Source organism: Numenius arquata, chromosome 2 (assembly GCF_964106895.1).
Source record: "Numenius arquata chromosome 2, bNumArq3.hap1.1, whole genome shotgun sequence".
Classification (NCBI taxonomy): domain Eukaryota; kingdom Metazoa; phylum Chordata; class Aves; order Charadriiformes; family Scolopacidae; genus Numenius; species Numenius arquata.
Window position 1 is genome coordinate 9,639,032 of NC_133577.1, and position 25,891 is coordinate 9,664,922.

The window sequence follows — 25,891 nt, forward strand, 5'->3', positions numbered from 1 at the left end:
TAAAAATTGAGGGCGGGGAGGTAGGGGGGAAACAAATACAGTGATTTCACAGAATTGCTCTTTAGCCCGACAGAATGTTAAAACCATTTCCCAGCCATTTCAGCCAGCCTCCCCGTTTTCCATTCATTGAATAATGCACTACTCAGCTATTCAGTCTCTTTTCTTAGAGGCAGGTCCATTTAATTCAATTTTATCATAGTTGCGGTTGCATAAAATGAGTTTGTTGTTGAATATACAAAAGATTTAATCACAGGCCGCTCTTAAGGTTATTTGCAGAGCAGAGTTTGACTTTCAAACACGTAGAACTTTTTTCCCCACATCCACAACCTTCTGGAAAGCTATTTTCAACTAGATTTTTTTTTTTTTTTTTTTTAAACAAAGCAAACCCTAACTTTACAGAACTTATTTAGGAGCTCCTTTTTTTTTTCCTCCCCCAGTATTTTAAGCTACGTATTAAGCCTCGGAGCCGTACCAGAGATGGAAGCAAAGCTCCTATACTTGCTGTAGCTACTTCCATAGCCCATCGCTACTACATTCTTGGAAGAGAGCAGTGCTGCGGGGAGGCGGCGCAGGCCAGCGGTTAGGGCACCGAGTCATAAGACAGGGCTTCTATTCCTGGCTCAGCAGCTGACCTGCTATGCAAACACGAGCACAACACTTCACCTTTCTGTGACTGGGTTTTCACCCGCATAATAACAAGTATTATATGCACTCTTAACAAGGAACAAGACGTGAAGACTTTGGGGAGACTGATGTCAGTTATTATCGACAAGAAACAGGGCTAGGAGTCAGAAACTGGTAGGCTAAAGGAGGGGGGAAAAAAAAACAACCAACCCTCCAGAAGGTTTTAGAAAGGAGAAATCGCATCATAGGCTGTAACAAGGTACGTTAAACTTTCAGAAACCTACCCTCAAAAGGAAAAAGGTGTCTGCAAACATCTTTCAAAAAAACAGTAACAACAAAAAAAAAAAAGCCCACAAAACACAAACACCTTAAGTTTCTGCTAGATCACTTGGAACACTATTAAGTGTATTAAACAATATTTGAGAAATTGACCTATTTCTAAGGTAAATCCAAAAATAAGCCACTCAATTTCTCAAATTCTATCTTATGCACTAAATTTCACCAAGTGCTCCTGAATGAAACATATTTGAAATAATTCCTAGGCCATGCTCCGAGATAACACTATTACGACTCTTCAAAACCTGAATTATACCCACTGCTAGCATTTGCAATGGATCTCACCAAAACACAATTCCAGAATAAATCAGAGTCCAGCTAACACCAAAATCTAGCTGATACTCTAGAAAGCACAGCTCTTCTTTTCTCTTCCCACCTGTCCAGCTCCTACTGTCATCCCTGACCGTTGTCAAAGATTCTCTTCTACTCCTTTCTGCGAAGTGCTCTGCCACTCCTCTCCAGGCACCCAGCGTAAGTTGCTTTGGTATGAAGACTCTAATGCAATCTTCTCTTTTTCCAGATCTCCAACTTCATGATGAATGAACTCAGGGTGGGGGGAAACACCAAACAAAAAAACACTTACAAAAATAGATAGGATACTGGGATAAAGAGGCATAAAAGGATAACAGGAGGGAAAACTCCACCAGGCAAACAAAAGCAGTTAGCTGTTTTCCTTTTCCATAGTCATAACATGAGACTGCAACCAAGGGAAGTTCAGAAAGTTCTTGCCACACTGAGAAACGGTTGTCAAAGTCTTAGAAGTTATATTCCTCTGCCACAGCAGGAAGAAAAGAAGCTCAGTAAAAGGAGAAAGATCAGTCACCCTACTCGCACCAATTGATAGTAGAATGGGACTTTAAAAGAAGTGTAAAGCATTGACGTTCTGTATTTCTTGGTTTCTAGCCTCACAGCAGGTACCTTACTCATTAATAGTATTTTCTCTTTTCAACCCAAACATTTTATTATTTTTTTTAGTTAGGCAAGAAATGGTCTTATGTAAGAAAACAGGGGAAAGCCCCTAGCTAGAGCAAGTATATGCAAAATTCCTAAAGGATATATTTAGGAGCAGGGTAATTGTAAGGCAAACTCAGCTCTAGAACAGAAGCCCTGTCACTTCTTCAACTGCCAACAAACTGCTTCCTTCCCTTGTAACATATTTTCTATGTTAAAACTGCTTCCCATAGAGGCTGAAAAAACTTGATTGTAAATAGTGCAAAATATTAATAGATACCTGGAAACTAACTGGTTCATCTTTTTTTACCATCGTTCCATAATGGTCTCTGTATCATGTTGGCTGAACATCGTAAAAATCCACTGTCCCAGTTAGAGACATACCAGCAGCATAAGCGCAGTCCAAGGGTCTCTTTATCTAGAGAGAGAATGAATCTGAGCCTAGACACCCCTATTGTGGTGCTGGAGCTACAGAATTTTCCCGAGTCCCTGCCTGTGATTATTTTGCATTTATATTATCTTCCTCATCAACACAGACGCTGCCAGGATCTAATTTTCTGAGAAGGAGCAAAACAAGCAAAAATTCACCAGCAGCAGGTGATCTAAAGCATTAGAAAATAGCCTTTTTTGAGTAGTTAAAATAAAAATTTAACTAAATTTAACTTTTAGATTTAAATCAATCACCAGAATGAGTGAATTTTTTCATTATTGATTGAAAACATTTAATGGTTAAGTAATAAATTAGAAGAAACAGTAGACTGAAGGTCAAAGCCCCGGTATTACTTGAGAGAACAATGTGATTGGAAACCATGCATTCACACACATGCCTACATTCACACCAGCTCTTCTGTATAATGTAACCGATTCCCAAGTATCACTTTACAATTCTGATTAGGTCTTACAAAAGTCTTGTTTATTAAATTGCTTTCTTTAGGCATGCATAGCTGCTAATTTGTTTCCAACTAAATCATGTGTCATCTGAAAAAGATTACATTGTAACAGCAAAACAACACTCCTGGGATCATGCTTCATCTGGATTTTAGAATTAGAAGGACAAATATTACAGGAGTTGTAAATTTCCCTTAAAAGCGGTGAGGAACACCCCGCAACGGGGTAATTCCAAACAGAACTATTAGTGTACTTAGCGTGAAACAGCCACACTAAGAGAGACACACATAGCAAGTCAAAAACTCAAAAGTATTAAGGGATCTGTTCAGCTTTAAATGTTAATTTCTAAAAGAAGAAATAAAAATATTGCTCTTTAGGTCAACATAGAAGTATTTATAAAAACATATTTTGTAAGCAAAACAATGGTAGCAAAAAAAATTAAAAGCTGTGCTGATTTAAAAAGATTATCAGCTCTAATACTCACGGGTTTTAAACAAAATTAAAAATTCGCAGAGATTTGGGAATGCCTCCCAAAGAACTCTACCGAACAGCCCTCCAAAAACATATCTGGATATTAATATAAAGTTCCCTATGGCTTACTCAGGGAAAAAAAATTCTGACCTGGGTTTAAACCAGGTCAAATCCTGGTTTAACCCTAGTGCCTTCACCTACTTCTCACTCAAGAAAGACAAAAGTTGCCAAATCTTCACTGCTCTTTCCTCAACCACTCCCAACGGGACAAATTCTTCCTCCAAACTGGCAGACTATGAAACATCCTAGAGCATTTCAGCACAAAGAAACTCACGCATATAACACATGCACATGGATAAGAGCAGAAATAGGGAAGTAGGATTAATCATGACTATGAATACCTCTGCAAAAAATTACCCTGGATGTTAGAATTACATGCATGGTTCTAGTATAGCTACTATCCAGAACTTGCAGTTTCTATACAAAGAAGGCATGTGTTTTCAATATAAGATCACAATCTTCTTTTAATATCACGCTATTTAAAATTAAATTAAAAATCAACATGTGAGACCTATCTGGTCTGAGAAATGTGAAAGCAGGAAAGCTGATCCACTTTTTCAGTACTTCTCATCCAAAAAACCCATCATTTAACAGGAAATCTGACTATGCCATTCATAGAATTTCCTCCCCTCTCCCACAGCAGAAACCTTTATTTTCAAATTCCATCTGCCTGAAAACTCCTGACTTCTTTCCATTCCTATGCCCACCTCTTATTTCCCAGTCCTTAAGAGAGTCCCACATCAGCCATCATGTGAAAACACCAACACAGCTTTCCTAAAAGTACTTCAAAGAAACTCCTTTGTCAGAGAGGATATTCAGGATTAACGAGCCTTCTTTGGGCACAACCCAAAATACAGCATTCCCAACTTCCTAAAGTTACCAGATCTAGAGAAGGATCAAAATTAACGATCAGATTAAATGGGAAGAAAGAAAAGGCAACGACTGCCTTCATAAACACTGGAAGCAGTACAGGTATGGGGAATCTTTCCTGTACGTCCGAGTAAGCTATTTCTGAAGGCAAGAGCAATTTGAGTGTATTTACATCTAATCTTTCTCCCTTCTCTAAGGCTGCAACTTACAGCAGCTTCTTCCTGCAGCTGATGAGGGCTGAAGACAGTTCATTCTGTCAAAATCACTTGGCCTAGTCAGAAGAGGTCATTTAGCAGCAAAGACAGATGTTTCTCGGCTGATATAACTAAAAGGCAAAATAGAGCAAACAAGCCCAAAGAGTCATTTTAGCAACAGGGTATCTGCAATTCCAATTTTAGGTATTGTTCAATTTAGAAAGATGTTATTCATCTGACACTCATTTGCAAACTTCAATTTAGGATTACAGAGCTGCAGATACCATGTATCATACATTCTATTTATTCTTCAAAGAAAAAAAAAAGAACTTTTCTTAAAGACACGTTATTCACTTCATATCTAACCTGGCATTTCAGCTAAACCCAGCTCTTCTGCCAAGAGAAGAGAACCATCTACTATGATTTCTTGAATACATTCTTCCCCTGCTCACTTTACACTCCTACCCCTAGATTTTTTTGCTCAGCTCTTTCACACAGAAAGACATTGAACTGAAAAAGGAAAACTGAAACTAATTATACACCAGAAATACTGTCAAAGATGAAAAGGAAATGCTACACATTTTTTAAACTAAACTGCTCAATGCCCAAGAAGTTCAGACACTGGTTACAGAGCTAACACAGAAAAAGAATAGTTTCAGGAAGAAACACACCTGAACAACAGACTACCAGTTAAAATTAGAAATACGCATTACACTCAAAACTACACTAACACCATTAGACTATTGTGACAGAAAACACTGTTTCAAAAAATTAGAAAGAACAACTCAGATACTTGAAACAATCCTATATGAATCCACATATCCTCTCACACCAATTCTATGCCAAGTTCAGCTTGCACAAAAGCTTGGGGTGGGGGGGAAGCGTGTGTTTAAATAACTCCTTTTTGCTCGGTTTGTTACTACTACAGGACAGAGCAACATCTGTCGTGAATGGTTTAGGTCTGTCTTATCCTGCCTCAGAGCAGAGGGATGGATTCAATGACCTCTTGATGTTCCTTCCAGCCTTGCTCTTCTATGATTTGGAGGTTATTACATCATCTCTATTTTATTTTAAGATGTCTCCCGTTTCTGCAATTTGCTTTGCGTTTGAAGTCATAATCCTCAGTTTCTGGCACAATGAGACAACATGGACATTATAACACTACAAACATACTAGAAATATTAATAAAAGAGAATTAAAAGTACCAAAAAAGGGTATGTTTTCAAAACAGTCATTTTGTAAGAAGTAAAAAAGATAAACAAGAAAAACGGTTCCTAAGGAATTGATGTTGATATTTGCAGAAACTGCTAAAATACTGTAAAGAAACATTCACATATTCCCATTTTTGGGGCGGTGCGAAGTTGAGGATGAGACCTGGTGTAGTCTAAGCAGCAAAGGAGATACGGGCAGAAGAGAAGAGAAGATGGCCAACATCAAAGCACCGTCCATGTAAATACCTCTCTGTAGGTACCCGCTTCTGACTGAACCAGGCAAGAGAGATCACCCCTACCAAACATACCTTCTACACAACACCATCCTCCGACTGCATCACATACCAGAAGAGCACCTGCACCCTCCTCCCCTCCCTCTATGTCCCATTTGAGTTGCTCCTTGTACAACTTGTGCCCAGCAAGTCAATTATGGTCCTAACTGTCTTGTGTGAAGATCAATAAGTATCAGCAATTCTCCAAACGATTAACATTTTTGGAAGCTTTTTTTTTTTTTCCAACTTCATCAAGGAAGCTTCTTTCTGTGATCCACAGAGATGCGTGTAATTAGAGCCACAGCACAACAAAACTCGAGGAATAATGAGGAACATGAGACAAAAAGTATCCAACACAGACTTCATTAGGCAGCCACAGTCTATTCCACCTGTTGTGTTGTACACTGCGTACTCGTAAAACCACAGAGGGGAAGGGGGGGAGAAGATACAGCCAAGCACCTAGGAACATGAATTTTATATATCCTATTGTTATCCACAACCCAGGAAGCTGTTAATTGGCCTAAGTAATTGGTTTAAATACCCAAGTCCCATTATAAAAATATACTATGAAAATGCTTAGACACTTATCACAACCAAGAAATTCTTAACTAAAGTTCAAAGCTGAAAAGGCACTAGGGACTTGTCTACACTGAAGGAAAAAAATGCATAATTATATCAATATAACTAGCTCAGTGTGGAAACTTACTCCAGTATAAGAGTACCCTTTCCCACTTAAGCTTACGTGCTTTGGAAGCAGAATAAGATAAACCATGAAAACTCTTATTCTGGTATAAGAGTGTCTCCATAGGGAGTTATATTGGTATAATTATAGCATATAATTATAGCACATAGTTGTACCGTTAAATTTCCTTGTGTAGACAAGTACTAGGTGCCCAGTCCACATACATTTTCTAGCAAAACAAATGGTTATCAAATTCCAATAGAGGCACATAAAATACTTAGCTTTTATTTTTGTTTGATGAACCTTCTTCATTTTAAAGTGATGAATTACTTCAATTAATCTTCCTCGCAAATGCTTTTCTCTCCACTATCCTATATGGCAATAGATTATTCTTCTGGTGGAGGCATCATAAACTAACACTTTGAGAACGGCTGCGGTATCTCCCACACTGATTTAGGCTCTCATCATATAAAGCAAGTGGTGAGAAATCAGGTACAAGGAAGGAATAAGGTGCTGTTTACACATTTGACTGTTAGACTCGCACCTTTTATAGTACATCCCCAGCTACTTTAAACAGCCAAGTGCTTCAATAATTTAACTCTATCCTTCCGACAATTTCATTCTCACCTCATTTGCTGTAGAAGTTAAAACATTTCAGTCAACCTTGAGGAAGCCGTGCTTCCTCCTCCTCCCCTGGTACACACTGGGGGGAAAAAAGTACATCTAAAACCCATGCCACTAGTTGAACTTCAAACTACAAAAGAGAACCACAAAAGATACACAAACTATAAAACTACAAAAGATACTTCAGAGTCTTTTCAAAACAAGCAACTTTTCAGAGGATACTGAGCTCAGAAACCAAGCTTAAGCCAAATAAATTCTCATCGTTTGCGAGAAAGATCCCTTAAAAAGCGAGCAAACAGAAATACCAGTTATGCCAGCCTCCAAAAAGAGGAAAGCACTGACACCCTGCCACAAAGATGTCAGCGAAAATTATCAATAGCAATATAACTTCATTTGGGGCATTTTAAACACTCTATTAAGAAAGGTTAACTGACCCTAGCGATAATTAAGGTTTACAATAACCATTTTGCAGGACATGTAGGTAAATTCCTTTTGCAAAATGTGCTTTTTCCTCTTTAACCATTTTGTAAAACATTGCATTGTTGAAAAGAGCTCTTTGCAGGATAGGCATCCCTGTGTTTTCTTCTGTACCTCTGACCAATTCCATCCCTCGGCATCACACCAGGTTTCATCATTTTGGAATACACCCCCAGCACTTCGAATGTGCCTTGTTTGCCCCCACGGACACCAGCTCCCTTGGTGGCAGAGATCCCTTGACTGGGCTGCCCCTTTCTTCCTCCCCATGCCCAGCACAGCTCCTCAGCCCTGCCAAAATACTCACTGGGTTTGCTGCCCTGCCTGATGCCCCACAGACAGACAGACGGACCATCGGGAGGGCTGCTGAGCCACAGGGAGCACCAGCCCTGGGTGAGGAGGACCACCACGCAGCTTCCTCCCAGAGGTGCCCACTCCACCAGCAGTGGGAGAACAGTTTCCAATGGACTGTGAAGCAGCATCTATGGGATAAAACTGCTGCCCTGTTTCCAAATCAACAGCTTGCATCTCTGCACGGAAATTGCATACCTAAGCGTTAAGGTCAACTGATCTGGAAACTCATCCCGGTGTTTTCAAATTTGCCAGTATGCCTCGTCTGGGCAAATATGCTTGAAAAGAGACACTGACAGTTCTTACATGAAAGAATTTAACATATCAAAAGAAAAGCAACAGCAGGAAAAAATTCTGAATAGGTATTATAAGAAAGGACAACGAAAAAAGAAATGTATCAAGCTTAACAGGAAATGAGTATTAAAACCATTAGTTCTAATGGGTTAGCAAGGTTAGTCCAGAACTCCAACAGAAGTCTGCAGTCATTCGCTTGTATGATTTGAAAATGCTATAAATAGTGGAAGGAATTAATTTCACCTGCCCTTTGACATCAATACCTGAGCTTATAGGCTTAGACCTTCTTTAGAGCAAGAGGAAAAACATGTAACTTCAGGAGCATGATTCACTACACCTGCATTACATGTCTACTTTAGGATGAAATGATTCACACCAAGAAACGACTATTTCTTTACACCAAGGAGAAGAAAAGCCCACACGAAAAGATCAGGTATAAATGCCTGTAATACATATGGTTAGATGAGTCCCACCCTTGAAATCTGGTATTTCAAAGATACGGAAAGCTTCTTTGGCCACTGCAGTTAGTACATTCTGTGTAATTATCATAGTGGGGAAAAAAAATTAAAAATCTTGTACTTTCTGCCTCAGCTTCTTTCCATTTTAAGAGGGGGGTAACAATGACCCCCTTCTCCGACTGGAGAACAGGAAATATCTGTCAATATTTACAGAGTAATTTTACACACCAGATACAGTCTCGTGATGAGTTTAAGCTGATGCAAGCCTGTAGCACCACTAAAAGGGGCTGTCCTGCCCTGACCCCCACCCCCAGCTGAACTCACCAGGCTCTCCCTTGCCTTACCTCTGTGCTAAAGTCAGACCAGCTCAATGATCTGTCTGAGAGTTGACCATTCACAGGTTTTGTTTGGCAGGATTAGCTTTCAGACAAATCAGGGAGCTGATGCCACTCACCTTATGACACAAGGGAAGCAGCAGGGAGCTGATAGAAGGGTGGGAACTGGTCTTTTCAGCAGAAGTGAAGTCAGATCAGCTTCAGAGGAACATTAGACTCATCCTTTGGTGTAAGATCTTTTACCAACACAAAACTCAATATAAGAGTGACCAAGGAGTGTAGCAAAAGGCTATGGAAAAATTCGGAGGTAAACAAATCAGGTTTTCAAGTTTTCTTCAGTTTTCCCCAAAGAAACTCTGGCTTAGTATCTCACAAAAGGCACGTGTCCGTTTAGTTCAACGCCTATTTTCCTATACATTTGTGTTAACAACCTTTCTCCTACTAACTTGCTCTTTGTTTCAGCCTCTCACCCTCAAAAGCCAAGAGGAATAAAAAGCAGCCTTTTTTAAGGAATACCCACTTAGATCTTCCGATGAATGTCTAAAGAATGAACATGATTTTTAAAAAAATATTCCCTACTTACTCCCAAGCATTAATCTAAAAATGACAAACAAAGCATGCTACTGAATGCTCAGTATCAGACAAACATTTGGAAAAAAAGAATAAAATAAAAAAAAAAGAAGTCATGTTTATTGCCTCCTTTGGTCTGCGATAGGATATAAAACCCCACTTCTGGTGAGGAAAAACTAGTATTCTACCTTTTCCTGGCACCCCAGCTGAGACAACTTGCTTGAGAAAGTAAGACAGACAGCCATACGCCAGTTCGAGGACTTCAGAAAAGTAAAAATGTCATCAGAAATTGTAACTATTTGAAGCTTCTGTTATGATGTCATGACCAGCTGCAGCCTTTAACAAAAAGCACCAACTTTTGTCCTCCATCTTTTCAAGGAAGACATCAACCCCAAGCAAAGAAAAAATTTAATCTCAATGTTAAAAAGCAGCAGTGGAAAGAAGGAACTAACAGGGCAGGTCAGACTCAGCTTTTTCAAACCTAAAAGGCAAGTAACTATCACAGGTAAATCTGAGATTTTAAGGTACAAGAACTGTTGCAAATAAACATCTAGGTCTTCTTAGAGGCAAAGCAATAGAATTTAGAGACTACCAAGAATGAGACTATGCAAGAAGAAATTGGCCTTTGTTCTTCTTTGAATTCCTAAGGTATTTTCCTAGAACAATGGAAACTTAACTTTTTTAACAGGCTTCATTCATCATCTTAACAAGCTACATCCCCCCAAAAGAAAAAGACAAAGCGGAATAACAACCAGCCATCACTGGCAGCTTGCTTTTCTCTACGCCACCAATCTTCCGAGAAGAATTAGGAAAAGAACTCTATGAAATTAAATATAAGGTACTATAAAATTGCATAGACTGCATCTAGCACATCACATTCACTACTTAACATAGACAATTACACACAAAGTGTTTCCTCTCCTCAATTCCTGTCTTTTCCACATACACAGCAACACCACACTTCAATTTTCATGCCGACATCTTTTCAAATATCTTTTGGGCAAATATAGAAAGAGAGGTTTTTAATTACAGCTGCCATGCCAGGTAAGATGTAAAGAAACTGTGCGCATCACATTTACATTCCAGCTTGGTTTTGTCTCCTTTGTTTGCTTCCCTCTTTTCTATGTCTAAGTAAGAGCAGACTTAGAGAAAAGCAATCAGCAGTAGAGGAACCTGAAAAAAACCCAGCACTATCACCCATAGATTACCTGCATGATTCCTCCCAATACCCTACCAAGTCTTAGGTAGGGAAGATCCTACCCCCCAGGATCTGGGGGCTTGCTTGGTTAGTTTTTTGATGGCTTTTTTTCTTTTTTTTTTTATGCAACTTGACCTCCAGTCACAAGAAGAGCCTACACAAGAAGCTGGCTACTGAAGGCACTTTCCCTGCTGTCAGTCTTTCCCCAACAACTTTTATGCACAGATTCCTTGGAGGCCAGAGAGGAGCAAATGCAAGTCAGAGGGAGGGATGGGCACCAGGGTCATTCAGGAGCTATTTTCTCCCTGGACACACCGTCACACTGCTCACCCTCACGCAACTGTAAAATGGCAGAAGACAATAAGGATGGCTTTTCCACCACTCCAATGATTAGGAACGTGAGAAAGATAGAATTTGGAGAGAACGTTTTAAGAAGGAAAAAGAAGCATCACAAGAAAGAGGAGCAAAAAAAAGATGATGACGTTTGGATAAAAGGAAGCAGCACAACTTTGGGAAGAAAAGAAGTGAGACAGAATCAAATAATCCACAAATAAATCTCTCACTCCCTGCAGGAGAAAATGTAGAGAAAAAGCCTTGAGCAACGATATCCCACAACAGAGCTGACACATATAACAGTGCTAGTATCTTCAGAAGAAGTAGAGGAACACATCTACCATTCTGCCAACCACACTCTAGCAAAGTAACGGCTCACTCAGGCCCTCCCTGACCCTCCTCCTCACAACGAAGTGTGCTATTAGGACTATTATTAAAATGAGCTGTGAAGAACTAAAAGGAGAAATGGGGGGGCTATGCAAAGTCTTCTTGGGGCAGGTAATCCCTCTCTCCCACTTGTTCACAAGTGCCACATTTGGCAAGTTCCTCATGAACAACCAAATCCTTAAATGCTACCCCAATATATGACATCCCCAACTTGTGTACATAAACCTCAAACTTTGAGGGTCTCAACTCATCCAAGAAAATGTTCCGATTGTCACCAGCATTCACACGTAAAACTCTCGAAAGCTTAGGCTGCGTCAGCCCTCAGATCCCAGGCTAAATCTTGGAAAAATCTTTTACTTTATTTTTAATGTTGGCAACCATGCCAATACATCAAGCACTTCAAGAAGACACTTCTAAATGCAAGACAGTTTGCTTCAGATGCTGCCCAATCAGCCCCTCCTCTTTAAAGGCAAAGCTCAATTAAGTTGGGAACTTTTCTTCTGAATGATTTTAAATGTTTTTTTCATTGTGGTTGGATCTCAGTTAGTGTAATTGCTATTTATATCAAAACATTAAAAGGTCTGGTTATGGGGTTTATTAGAAAAGCAAAATGTGTTTTTAATACTTAAAAAAAACCCACAACAAAATACTTTGTAGCACTATTTTCTCCTGTATTTGCATACCACATGTTCAACAACAACAAAAAGACTATTTTACAAAGTTAAAAATCTCAAAAGTATCACTAAAGTAGTAGCTTCTACAGTTTGTTAGTGGGAAAAATGCTTCCGTGCCAGCTTGGGGGACTATCCCAAGTGATGTGTGTTAGCTTCAGGATTTAAAAGAAAAAAATATATATTTGTAAACCAAAATTTAAACATACAAGACAAAAAATACATTATCTCTTTATTAGCAAAAATACAATTTTAAATGTAAAAAAGTGTCACTTCAAGAAAACCGCCAGAAATACTCTGCATAACATTGTTTCAAAGACGTGAAGGCAGAGGGTCGCATGGGTCATCCCTTGCGCATCCCTTCCTTGAAAGGCAGCTACTTGACACACGGTCAAGACCTATAATTCAAATTCAACAATGCGTTCCCCAAACTTCTCCCTTCCCACTCATGTCTCTCACAGCAACAGGAGCTGTTCTCCAGGGCTGCCTTCCCTCTCCCTCAGGCAGGTGAGGCAGGGGCTGTCTGCACACACCCCCCCATCCCTGAACACCCCCATCCCTGCCCGCACACCCACCCCCCCATCCCTGAACACCCCCATCCCTGCCCGCACACCCACCCCCCCATCCCTGAACACCCCCATCCCTGCCCGCACACCCACCCCCCCATCCCTGAACACCCCTATCCCTGCCCGCACACCCACCCCCCCATCCCTGAACACCCCTATCCCTGCCCGCACACCCACCCCCTCATCCCTGAACACCCCTATCCCTGCCCGCACACCCACCCCCATCCCTGAACACCCCTATCCCTGCCTGCACACCCACCCCCATCCCTGAACACCCCTATCCCTGCCTGCACACCCCCCCCATCCCTGAACACCCCTATCCCTGCCCGCACACCCACCCCCATCCCTGAACACCCCCATCCCTGCCCGCACACCCACCCCCCCATCCCTGAACACCCCCATCCCTGCCCGCACACCCACCCCCCCATCCCTGAACACCCCCATCCCTGCCCGCACACCCACCCCCCCATCCCTGAACACCCCCATCCCTGCCCGCGCACACACACCCCCATCCCTGAACACCCCTATCCCTGCCTGCACACCCCCATCCCTGAACACCCCTATCCCTGCCTGCACACCCCCATCCCTGAACACCCCTATCCCTGCCTGCACACCCCCATCCCTGCCTGCACACACACACTCGCCTCTCCCTGCCTGCACACCTATCCCTGCCCACACAGATACACACCGCTGCCTGCACACCCCCACCCACACTTACACACCCACACACCTACTTGCACACCCCTGCCTGCAACGCCCCTACACCTCCCCGCATCAGCTGTCCCCACGCCATCCAAATGCCATCGCCTTGCATTACCTCTGCGCCGGTCAGGGCACAATGGCTGTCAAAGTCCCCGAGGAAGAAGAAGAATAAAAAAAAAAAATAAATAAGTAAAAAAAACCACACACACAGAGAAAAGGAAAAAAAAAAAAAAAAACACAACAAAAAAAACCAACAAAACACCACAAAACAAACCCCAAACCAAGGCAAACCCCTTTCTTCCCCAGGCAGCGAGTTTCCATTGAGGGCGCACGGGCTAATCTCCATATGTGAAGGTCAGGGCACTCCAGCCGGGAGGTGAAGAATGGAGCTCGGGCTCACGTAAGGGGCCGCCTCGCAGGCCCTGGCCCGCTGCCCGACAGGCGAAGATTGTTGAAAAGCAATAGATAGCTTCTGGCAGCGGCCAGGGGAAAAATATTTTGATCATGTGACGCTATACAAGCTAACTAGTTTGCTTCATGTGTGAAACTTTTTTTTTTTTACAGACGATACAAATACCACGTTTGTCGTCGGCCCCAGAACGCTGCCCGCTCTCCTCTCCTCTCCTCCTCCCCAGGGAATCCTCCATCGCCAGCCAGCCTTCCCGCCGGCTGGAAATGCCTCAAATCCAGCAAAACTTCAGTTTGAAACAAATTACAAAAAACAGAACGCACCCGGCGAACAGCTATCTATATATTCCTGGCACTTTTCATTAGCGCTGACTACGGGGCACCACAAAGTTATTTGCCTCACAGAAATCTACCTTTTTGTTTACAGGAAGGAAAGACCTTCACATGTAAGTAAAACTGCCAAGGAAAATTATTTTGCTCTTCCTGGTACACAACTAAAGCAGCCTCAAATGTACCTACCTGTATTTTTCCAGAAATATATCTTTAAATAGCCTCTATCTATGACCATCTGTAAATATCTTAAAACAGCAACAGCTCTAAAGAACATGCTCATTTTTCTTGACTTTGGAATTTCAAGCAACTAAGAAACACTGAAAAAAAAAAAAAAAACCCCACCACACCACAAAAACACAAAAGCACAATTATTTTCCATAAATCATGCCTGAAAGTGAGACATCAATATTACCATTTCATATAAACAGAGAATATCCAAAATATTCACAACATAAATTGCTACACAAAAAAAATAGAGCTCCATACATTCCACCCAAATCAAAGGCTGCAAATAAACCAGCATATTCCTTTGATGCTGTCAAAACAAACCTCCTTATCTTTATTTTTAACTTTAAAAGAATAAAATTTAAGAACTACAAATCCTGTCCTTGTGCTTTCAAAAGAAATTTTCAGAGCTGATGTTTCAGTATCTTGCTTACAAACAAGTAATTCTGACAAGCTAACCAAGTAACACAACCCATGTTGGGAACACCTAGTCTCAGATCCCATCCAAACGGAGAGAGGAAGGTACAGCGCACACCGAACACCTTCACACATAATGCGTATTTAGGCTGCCCATTTGTTTTGCGTGACGCTAATTAACACTGCGCCTCAAACTCAAATAATTAAATAAAGCGAATATTATCCTTATTTTAACACAGGGAAAACCCGAGGTATCCAACAGTAAAACCAGCCACTTTTAGATCATGCAGTCAGCTATCCAGAATTCCGGCACCAATCCTCTACTTAATACCATTTTCCTGAAGTCACATAATTTACTTACCATGGCTGAATTCACTGCTTGTGTAAAGAAGGCACTATTCCATTTCAATCAATCTGTGAATTAAGCCATGTCCACACTGGGAACGCCACACATGACTACAATTATGTTTTAAAACAGCATCACTCCTTTTGGGATTTTCTGAACCAATTTTCTTTCTTTACTCAAACAAACAAAAAAAAAAAAAAACAAAAACAAAAAAAACAAAAAAAAACAAAAAACAAAAACAAAAACCCACGCTCAAACTTCCATGTCCTTCGGTGAAAGCCAGCTGTACCAGGGACCGCGCTGAGGCAAGACTGCCCTCTCTTTCCTGCACAGCACAGATCAATTCACCCTTTTAAAACGTGACCAACACACGTTGCGGAACTCTCCGTTTTGGGAAAAACTCAGCAAGTTACCTATATCTTAACAGCCGTACCTGTAACCCGCAGCAGAGGCTACTTACGAAGGCTGTTATTTTGCCCGTGCAGATACCAACCCAATGGTAAGCTAAACACAAAGGGGTTTGCCACAACACCTCTTAGTCAAGGATGCAATTAATTCCCTGAACCTAACTATGTAGCTACAACAACAGAACTTCACAGCGGAACCTGGCCACGTGGTCTTTAAAGGGCAAATAAATCGATTCAGCAACTTCGCAGAATCAAAACCGATTCATAACACAGGTAAGAAAATGACTAACACCCAACAGAAACTCCTGCTACAGAAGATACATTTTTCAGAGGAAGTAGATACCTAAAATAAATCCCAAACAAAGCTCTCACAAAAAACCAACCAAACAAACAAAAACCTGTGTGTCACAGTTTAGAGCAGAATCTTACAAGACCCTATTAGTAACACAACTAACACTATGACCTAAAAAAACTAAGGGGGTACACATAAAGAGCTTTTTCCATTTTCATGATTATTATTATTTTTTAGCAAACATGCTAAAGAAAATAAGTAACAACCAGAAATCCCATGTAGACCTAATTTCTTAAAAAAAAAAAAGAATTAGCAGAAAATTCCTTCCCCACCCCACCAATGGTCAGAGAGAGACTGATGAGGGTGGCAGGGGGAGATCAGTGACACAGCCCTACAGACGGAAGTGTCAGAGAGCCGATCACTCACTTATGGATGTCTTCATAAACAATTATCAGATCACAAACCTAAATTCAGTGTCTTTTCAAGTCTGAGCAGGCTACAAAGCAATGGGGAGTAGACAGGGGACAGCAGTGAGTTCTTAAATGCAGAACACCATTTGGCCATTGGGCAAGTTCAGGTGCAAAAGATTAACTAACTAAGAGTTCCTGAAATTGGAGAAAGGAAACTAATAAATAGATTACATACTTGTAGACATGCTCAATCCTTCTGACACAGTTACTAAACCCCCCCCCCAACACGAACGCAAGAAGCAGTACGCAAGCAGATCAAGCACCGATAGCTCTGTACTCTGCACCCGCTGCAGAACCATCAAGCTCTTCTTTTATAACCAGAAATTGGTCACTTCCCATTCAGAAATTCAGCAGCCTCGTGGCTTGCTTTGGTAGTTTATAAGGAAATTAACATTTCCACTATGCATGGAATATAAATGCACGATATATCAACATCCTTTCAAGTCACACCCACTGAAGACTTTCACGCATCCTTCACATTGGTTTTAATAAACACAAATGAAACATTTTGATAATAGCATCAGGATAATGATCTTATGTTACACAATTTTCTAAATACTTGCAGGTGCCTTGAGATGAAGTAAGTTACCTATATAGGAAATGTAAAGTTTGCTAAAAGGTACTTTATATTTGCAGTAAGAACAATTCCCATATGAAAAGCAATCTTTAAACACGACGCGACAACTGTGATTTCTGCATTGAATTTGCTCACTTTAAAAATGAAGACAATTTATCTGCCAGATATAACAACCGGACCTGGTGGTAAGGAAGCCTGTGCATGTGCCCCCTTCCGCCCCTCCAGCACATACTGGTGCTCTGTACATCACATGCATCAGAAGGCAAGTTCTGCAACACCAGCTAAGCTCTTGGGCACTTCTTCAACTCCATTTTCCTCAGAGTTTAATTTCTACGAGAAATCCAGTGACTTTATATAGATGACATTGACTACATAATGATAAAACAGCGCAAGGAATACTTGAATTTTAAATGACGGTGCCTTTAGTTTAAGGTGACTATATTGACACAGCAGACAAATCCCTCGTTTCGCTCAGTCATTTGTCTTCTCGGTTGTTTGAATAGATGCCTGTAAAGCTTAAATTCTCCCAGAACAGAATGTGTTCACAGTAAGACTGGATTTATTCAAAAGCTGAAGTTTATGGCAGCAAGACCCTATTTATTACTAAGAGATCTCTGCTTCCAGGTGTGCCTGCCTGAAGGAAGGTGTATGTTATGTGCCTCAGTTTCCCCACCCTGTACAACAGGAAGAATTGTCTGACTTCAGTATGAGGCACACCAGAGAGAAAATAGTTAAAAGTAATCCTGTACAAATTAGCCCTCTACTGTCCCCAAAATGCACTGTTCACAAATTACATAGGTATCTTGGGATACGTTCACCCCTGAGGATTCCTCGACTGCAGCGGAACACCACCCTGGATGGTGTTTGGCCCTTTTGGAGAGGACATGTTCCTGGTGGATCACTGGATGCCACACTCTCAGATCTGGAAGTACAACAGAAGAAATCATTCAGCCCAGCTGCAACACAAAGCCCCCAGCACCGTGCCAGCACATCAGCATTTGTGGGCAAAACTGAGCAAGAACGGGTACAACTGGGTAAGAGAAAAATTCAAAAAGCAACCTTACGATCTGAATGTCAAAACATACATCAGATGTACAGAAACCTCTCAGGTTTACTAAAAAATAATATTTAAATTTATTAACAGGCAAAGCTTCTTTAAAATAAATTTTACTCTAATACGATTGGCTCCACAAGATTTTGATGTATCACTTTTATTTGCTTCTCTCAGCACCAAGCAATACAAAAACAACACTGCTTAGTACCACTTTTCTATTACTAGTTTTCAAAACAAATTTGAAAACCACTAAGGTATACTCTTAATTTAAGTTTAATTAAAGTCCTCATTCAATCCTACCAAAACATGTATTTAGCACTGTGTAAATAGCCCCAAAATTGAAAGAAAAAAAGTTTTTTTCCCAAGTACCTTAATAGTCACAATTCTAAAATATATTCTAGCAAGTTAGCCTACCACAAACACATGCTACTGAAATTCTGCAGCCTTGAGCATGCATGTACAGCAAGCGTGGCAACACTACTTTACATATCCACAGAGAATCTTCAAAGCCTCCTGATAAATGGCACATTTTGAAAAAGTACTGAAATGCAACTAGCTAGGACACAGGTACAATCTTAAGGACATAAGGACAAATAAACTACTGCCATTCTCATATTAACATTGAGAATTTCAAAATACCTACGATAAAATATTTGAAGTGCAAAAGAAAGAAAGAAAAAGACCTATCAGCAGCTATTGAAACTTGTTTTCATTGCACGAATTTCATCTAGTTTTGAAAAAGATACTATTTCAGAATGAAACAGCATCACCAAACAGACCATGCTTAGTCATTTCAAAAATTTTACCTTACATATGTAACTAGAAAATTTAGCAACGGATTAAATGCCCGAGTTTCCATCCCCACAGATTGGGATCAGAATGCTAAAAAGACAGTCATCGACTGCTTAGTTGCAGGCTCCTTCCACGATGGAGGCAGTAATACAGTAGACAGGTTTGCATCTCTCTTTCTTTATTGTATCTCATACACAGGGTCCTGCTGTTCAACATGTAGGCATAAAGCGCTACTACAGAAACCCATAACTGAACACCAAACCACAAAGTGTCAAATACACGGTCGTAATATATATATAGATGCTACTAACTGAGAATATTGCTATTTGCTACTTCTAAATAGAAGCTATGTGAATACTAAACTGTTTATTCGAAAATGCACAGGGAAAAATATGTTTTATTCTCCCATTGAGACATCAAGAATCTATTCACCACACTAACAGCTGTTTAATGGCCTTCGGGCACGGGACATGATTCTGCAGCCCTGGCTTAGCCAGAACTCCCAATACAGGCAATCTATTTGGCATAAAACGAGCTGCAGAATCAGGCCTAATTCCGAGTCGCTCTGCTGCAAAACAAAACGGCTGATACACAGACACAAACTCAGAGCAGCTTGACAATTTTTCTTCTAACACTTGCTGTATACCTTACCCTATACAGGTGTTCCTGAGGAGACCCAGGTTCTCCCTTTGTGTGTAGGTGTACGTAGGTCTTAGACATGTGCACAAAGGAGAAAGGTGTATATAAAGCACACACACAGAGGCCAGCTCATGTGTTAAGCTACTGCAGCGCAAATCAGAAGCGAAGAATAAAAGGAGCCCCAGGACTCTAAATATCTGTACACTGCCAAGGCATTAATCAATATTCAAAATAACTGAATGACAAGGTACTGTACTAGCATCACACAACTCCTCCACAATCAAATCGATGTATCCGCATGAGCGATACCCATCTGCTTTGAAAACGTGTGTTTCTTCAGAAACAAGAGGCCTCTTTTTCAAGCTTACATCTCGTCTCATGATTGAGCAAGGCGATTAAATGAAATGGAAGCAAAAATTTTCTTAAATGATTTAATAGGCTGGACAAACACAGGAGTCAGTTCAGAGTGGGACGCCAGGGTTCCAGTATTACAAAAATTACCCACACTGAGGCAAGAATTTCCTGAGCAAGTATCTCAGACGTTGTAGCCCACTGACGGTCCTTTTTCTCTGCTCCCAGCACAATAGTTTCTTACAGGCGTAGGGGCCAATCATCATCTGCTTTGCAAAGACACATGAAAAGTGAGTATATTCTAATGTCTGTATACACATATACAGAGTATACACTCAGATGATTATTAAAAAAAAAATAGAGAAACCTTCTGTTTAAATACTGGACTGTATATTCCCTTTTTCTCTTTCAAAAAGCAATCGATTTCTCTACTTAATGATATGACATACGTGAAGATTGTCACGTGGGAATTAAAAACAAAAAAGGATGTACAAAAATAATTGTGCTCTGTCAGCTACTGGTAAGTATTTTTAATTTGACACAAGCTATTTTATACATTAAAAATATTAATTAAAAATCTAAGAAAATTTCTTATCTCAATCACTTACTGGTTAGATGAAAAAATCATAATATAAAGAATACTGATGACTTGCCTTTATGGCAATTATGTTGAAGAAAAAATAATAATTAAAAAAAAATGAAAGAAACTGTGCCCTTGACATATTATTATTTCTAAGCTGTAACCTAATTCTTACAGTAAAAAAAAAAAAAAAATCTGTGAGAGAGGACATAAACCCATAAATATAAGGAAGTATTTCCAAGGGTCATACTGAGGACATAATGAATTTACTCTCACTCCTCCAATAAAAATAATATAGTTTAAACAATTTCTGCCGTGAAGAAATAGCACTCTGAACTAACATGTACTATGTTTATCTGACGATGATTTTCCTAGCTCTTAAAACCATAAATTCTGAACTACCTGTGTTTAAAAGCAAGCAGACAATGCAAATATTTTTAAATTAATTACGAAAGGTTATGCATGTGAGGCCTCATTACCTTATGGCTTCCAGTGACCCTTTAACCAGCGCAAATAAAAAAAGGTAAAAATTAACACTGCCAAAAAAAAAAAAGTATCTTATTTCCCTGGAAGAAACAGAAAGGAAATGGAATAAAAACTAAAAACGTGACAAAAGTGGTCTGTTGGAAACAGACAAACACACAACGCAGCCAGCCCATCCAGGGTTTCTATTATTATTATTTTTTCAGGATTAATTCACCGCTCACAATATTAAGTGTTGCTTTCTGCAGGTTCTGTTTGTTACTTTATGGAAAGATGCAGCCGTTTGAGGCTCCCAAAAGCATACACCTGCATTTGTTCCTGCCAGTCCTCGTTGTTAAAAGCTATTAAAAGATTTAACAGTTCTTAATAGAAAGATCTTGTTGAAGGGAAAAGAAACCCATAAAATTCTAATGCACTACTCCATTTAACACAATTCACTTTCCCACTGAGAATTCAAGCCTAATCTCACACTTGTGTAGAAAAATAATGAGATCAACAACTCCCGATGCTTCTCGCAGTATTCTAAACCACAATTCAAACGCAAAAGCACATTTTCCCCCGAATAGCTGGATTCGTTGCAGGGATGAAACAAATGGCCCCTCTGACAGAACGGCTCCTTTTTCCCTTCTTTGTACGATACACGGCTTTTCCTCACCTACACTCAAACGAGATTTTTTTTTTTTTTTAAGAGGCATGCATAGGTTAGGTATCAAGCTAACAGAAGTGTAATCAAATTAGTATCCGGATTAAATTTTTTTTTGTCTTTTACAAAAAAAAAAAAAAAAAAAAGCCCTAATCCCTTGCGTCACATCCATAAACTGCAACGAAAGCCCTTTCAGAGGCGCCAGCGCAAGTTGAAATCCCGAATCCTCCTCCGAGCGCTGCGATGACAAGACAGCCGTGTGTCGTCGTGTCGTGTGTGTCCCGTTCCCCCCCACACGCACACACCCGCCCCGCTACCGCCTTCCAATTAGCGGAGAATTAAAATAAATAAATAAATAGATAAATAGATAAATAAATAAAAAAGTCGATGCCCAGAACGACCGCGCCGAGGAACCAAACTGGATGAGGGGTGCGGGGGGAGGGGGTGCGGGACGGGAAGGGAAGGGGGGCAAGGCGCCCCCGGCCTTTCACGGCGCGGGTGGCCGGCGGTGCCGCAGTCGATGGCGAGGCCGGGACCGATGGTGGGGCCGGGGTCGGTGCGTTGCGTTGCCCCACCACCACCACCACCACCACCACCATCATCATCATCATCATCATCATCATCATCATCCCCCCCGCCTTGGCCCGGCCCGGCCCGTCCGGTGTCGGCGCGGCCGCCGGCGTTGTTTGTGCCGGGGTTTGTCTGTGCCTGCGCCGCTCAGCGCTTCTATTTACATCAGCGGCGCGAGGTGCCCAATGGCGAGCGGGGAGCCAATCAGATGGCAGATTAGATGTCAACTCGGAGGCAGCTGTCTGGAGACGGTTGCAGCCAGTTTACCTCCACAATTCAAATTCCGAACCTGGCGGAGGAGGAGGAGGAGGAGGAGAAGAAGAAGGAGAAGGAGGAGACCCGGCCGCTCCTCGGCACCGGCCGCCGCACCGATGGGGGCACCGGCACGGCGGGCCTCGCCGCTCAGCGCCGCGCCGCCCCGCAACGGCGCTGGGCCGCGGCCCGTCTGCCTATCGATCGATAACATCGATCCATCGACCGGCGGAGTTACCGCGCCGGGGCAAGGGGTGACGGCCGGGCCGGTGCCTGCGCCCCTCGGCTGACGCCAAGGACTTCTCCTTCTTTTTTAGGTTTCTTTTTTTTTTTTTTTTTTTTGATCTTTTTTACTATTTTTTTTTTTTCCCCTCCCCAGTTTGGATTTCCGCGTGCGCTCGGGGAGAGGGAGCGCGGCCATGCGCGCGCGCCCGCCCGCGCACCCACGCGCGGCTGCCTCCCGCGGGTGGGCACGTCCCCCCGTGTTAAGGGGTCACCGGACCGAGGCGCCCCACGCGCCCCGGCCCGCGCCGCGCGGGGGGGGGGGGGTGGAGAGGAGTGGAGGGGGGTGTGTGTGTGTGTGTGGAAAGGCGCGCGCACACGCGCGCACACACGCGCGCTCTTCCCACAGAGAAGAGAGAGAGAGGGAAAAAAAAAAAAAAAAAAGAAAGAAAAAGGCACCCGGCCGCGTGCCGTGGGTCTCACTGCGGTAACTCCGCCAGTGACAAACTAATCACGGCGCAACTCCTTCTGTTAAAAAAAAAAATAAAAATAAAAATAACAAGTTAAACAGAAAAGGGGGGAGGGGGTGGGGAGAAAAAAGAGAAAGAAAAGGGAAAAAAAAAAAAAAAAAAAAAGCCCCGTGGAAGATTACGGGCGCGATCCCCCGGGTCCCACACGCCGGTTACAAAACCCACACACGCACCCCCCCCCGCCCCCGTCCCACGCTGCCCGTCCTCCGGGCCCCGCGTTCCCCTCGCCGCCGCTTCAAAGCCGGGGGGGGGGGGGGAATAAAAAAAAAAGCCATGACCGGGGTTTGAGAACGGCCCGGGATCGGCGGCGATCGCCGCACTCCGGGGCCGCGCATTGTACGCGGCTCCCCCCTCCCCCCCGCCAACCACCCCCCCCCCCTCGCTACCGAGGCAGCCAAGAGCAGGACCGGCCCGAAAGGAAAAATTTAAAAAAAAAAAAAAAGAAAAATTACAAAAATAAAATTAAAAAAAAAAAAAAGAAAAAAAAAAAAGAGAGGGAGTTGGAGGGGAGGGGAGGGGGGGGGGAAAGTGAATTATAAAGAAACTAAGACCCCGACACGAGTGGCGGGGAGCCGTCAGGGACGGAGCGCGGGGGGTTACCTGTGTCCTGCCGATGGCCTGCCCGGTGCTCCCGGGGCTCATCGCCGGGTGGTTCCTTTGTTGCGCCGCTGCCCAGGCCGGGTTCGCCGCTCCGTACTGGGCGCCCATGTCCTTGCCCATGCCCATGCCCGCCGCTGCCTGCTGGCTTCCCGGGGCGGCCGCCGCTGCCTGGGGCTGGGGCTGCGGCGGCGGCGGGGCGCTGGGGCTGCTGTAGTCGGGGTAGCTGCTGCCGTAGCTCCGCATCATGGGGCTGGGGGAGGTGAGCAGCTGGTTCAAGGTAGGGGTGGCCCCGGACGGGTGCTGGTTCTGCCCCGAGAACCGCGCGAAGCCGCCGGCCGCCGCCGCCGCGCCGGCAGCAGCCTTGCCGAGGCCGGCCCCGCCGCCGGGGCCCATCATCATGCCGCCGCCCGGCTGCCGCGGGGAGCTCAGCACCCCGTAGCCCGCCGCGGAGCCCCCGTAGCCGCCGCCGCCGCCTGCCCCGGCGGCCGCCGCCGCCGCCGCCACGGCTCCCGCGCCGCCGCCGCCGCCCGCGCCGCCGCCGCCGCCGCCGGGGCCGCGGCCGTAGCCCGGGTAGTGGTTGTACTGGCTGTTGGGGTAACCTTCGTGGGAGTTTTGCAGGGGGTCCATGCTGTTGGGGGCCGCCGTGGGGTGCATTATCCCCATCCCGGGGCTTTGTTGTCCGCCATGTTGATCAAAGCAAGGCCCGGCGCGGCTCGCCGTAGCGCTGCTGGCAGGGGCAGGGGCAGCGTTGCCATAATAGCTATTGAACTCCGAGACACCCACCGCGGAGGGGCCGCCGCCGCCTCCCCCGCTCCCGCCGCCGCCGCCGCCGCCGCCGAGGCCGCCGCCGCTCCCAGCGTTCGGGGGCGGCTGCTGGGGCTGCTGCTGTCCGCCCAGGGGTCCCAAGCCGGGGTGATCGTAGCGGCCGCCGATGGGCTCGCCCATCTTGCCGGGCATCTCCTCCTCGTCGGCGCTTTTATTCAGCATTTGCTGCGGCTGCTGGGGGGGCTCGGCCTGAGCGCCCAAAACACTGTCTTTTCCTCCATGTTGCTGCTGCTCCATGTCTGCACTGGGCTGAGCAGCGCCGCCACCGCCACCGCCGTTGTTGTTGCTGCCGCCGCCGCCGCCGCCGCCGCCGCCGAGGCTGCTGTTGTTATTCTGCACGGGATGGTGCTGAGGCGGCGGCTGCTGCGGCGGCGGCGGGAATTGATTTAGCTGCTGCTGTAGTGCATGGTGGTGGTGGTGGTGGTGGTGGTGGTGCGGGTGGTGGGCATGGTGGTGGTGGTGGGCATGGTGATGCGGGTGGTGGGCATGGTGGTGGTGGTGGGGCGGCGCGGCGGGGTGATCGCCTCCGACGCTCTTCAGCTTGTGGTTGGGGAGCAGCCCCGTCTCCATGGCCGAGCCCGGGTTGGAGGAGGAGGAGGAGGAGGAGGAAGAAGAAGACGAAGAAGATGAAGATAACGCCGAGGAGCTTCCACCTTCCTTCAGAGCCGGCTCCGAGGAGGAGCCGCCGCCGCCGCTGGCGTTGTTGTTGTTGTTGTTACCGGCGGCAGCGGCGGGAGCCGCGTTATTGGCCATGTTCGGCGGCTCGCTGCGGTGGTGGTGGAGGAGATGGTGATCTACATTATTCACGCCGCTGCCGCCGCCGGCCGGACTCCCCTCTCCGACCCCCAGCGCGGGGCCCGGCCCGGGAGCCCCCGCGGCGGCGGCGGCGGCGGTGGAGGCCCCGGCCCCGGCCCCCCCCGGGCCCCGCTCCGGCCCCAGGCCGCCCGGCAGGCTCGGGGCTTTGCCCTTGCTGTTGTTCGCACCCGCAGGAGCCGCTGCGACTTGCGCGGCCATGATCATCGCAACATTGCGAGTCCGGAGAAATTAGTAGTGATAATAGTAACTACCCTCAGGAAAAAAAAAAAAAAAAAAAAGAAAAAGAAAAAAAGAAAAAAGAATCGACCCCCAGCCTCAAAAAAAAAAAAAAAAAAAGGGGGGGGGGGGGCGAGCAGGGGGTGGGGGACGGAGAGGGGCAGAGAGAGCAGCGGCCGGGGCCGGGACGTGGCCGAGCCCCGCGTATCCCCTGCGGGCCGCCCCGCACGCACCGAGCTACGGAAATTTCCCTCCCCGAGTTCGGTGGTTTGAGATGAGAAATGGTAAGAACGGCTTACGGTCTGTGCCCGTTCCCGCTGT

General features: G+C 44.3%; 1 protein-coding gene across 4 annotated transcripts in view; it reads right to left on the bottom strand.

Annotated features, from left to right (window-relative positions):
• The window catches only part of ARID1B (AT-rich interaction domain 1B), a 343,106-nt gene extending 317,548 nt beyond the window's left edge, over positions 1-25,558 (bottom strand). For 3 of the 4 annotated variants that reach the window (XM_074144445.1, XM_074144443.1, XM_074144444.1), the window contains exon 1: positions 23,714-25,291. In XM_074144445.1, coding sequence (XP_074000546.1) covers positions 23,714-25,291 — 1,578 coding nt within the window. Of the gene's footprint in view, positions 1-23,713 lie in introns of all 4 variants that reach the window. The other variant, XM_074144442.1, reaches the window with a different exon arrangement.
• Between the last annotated feature and the right edge of the window lie 333 nt (positions 25,559-25,891).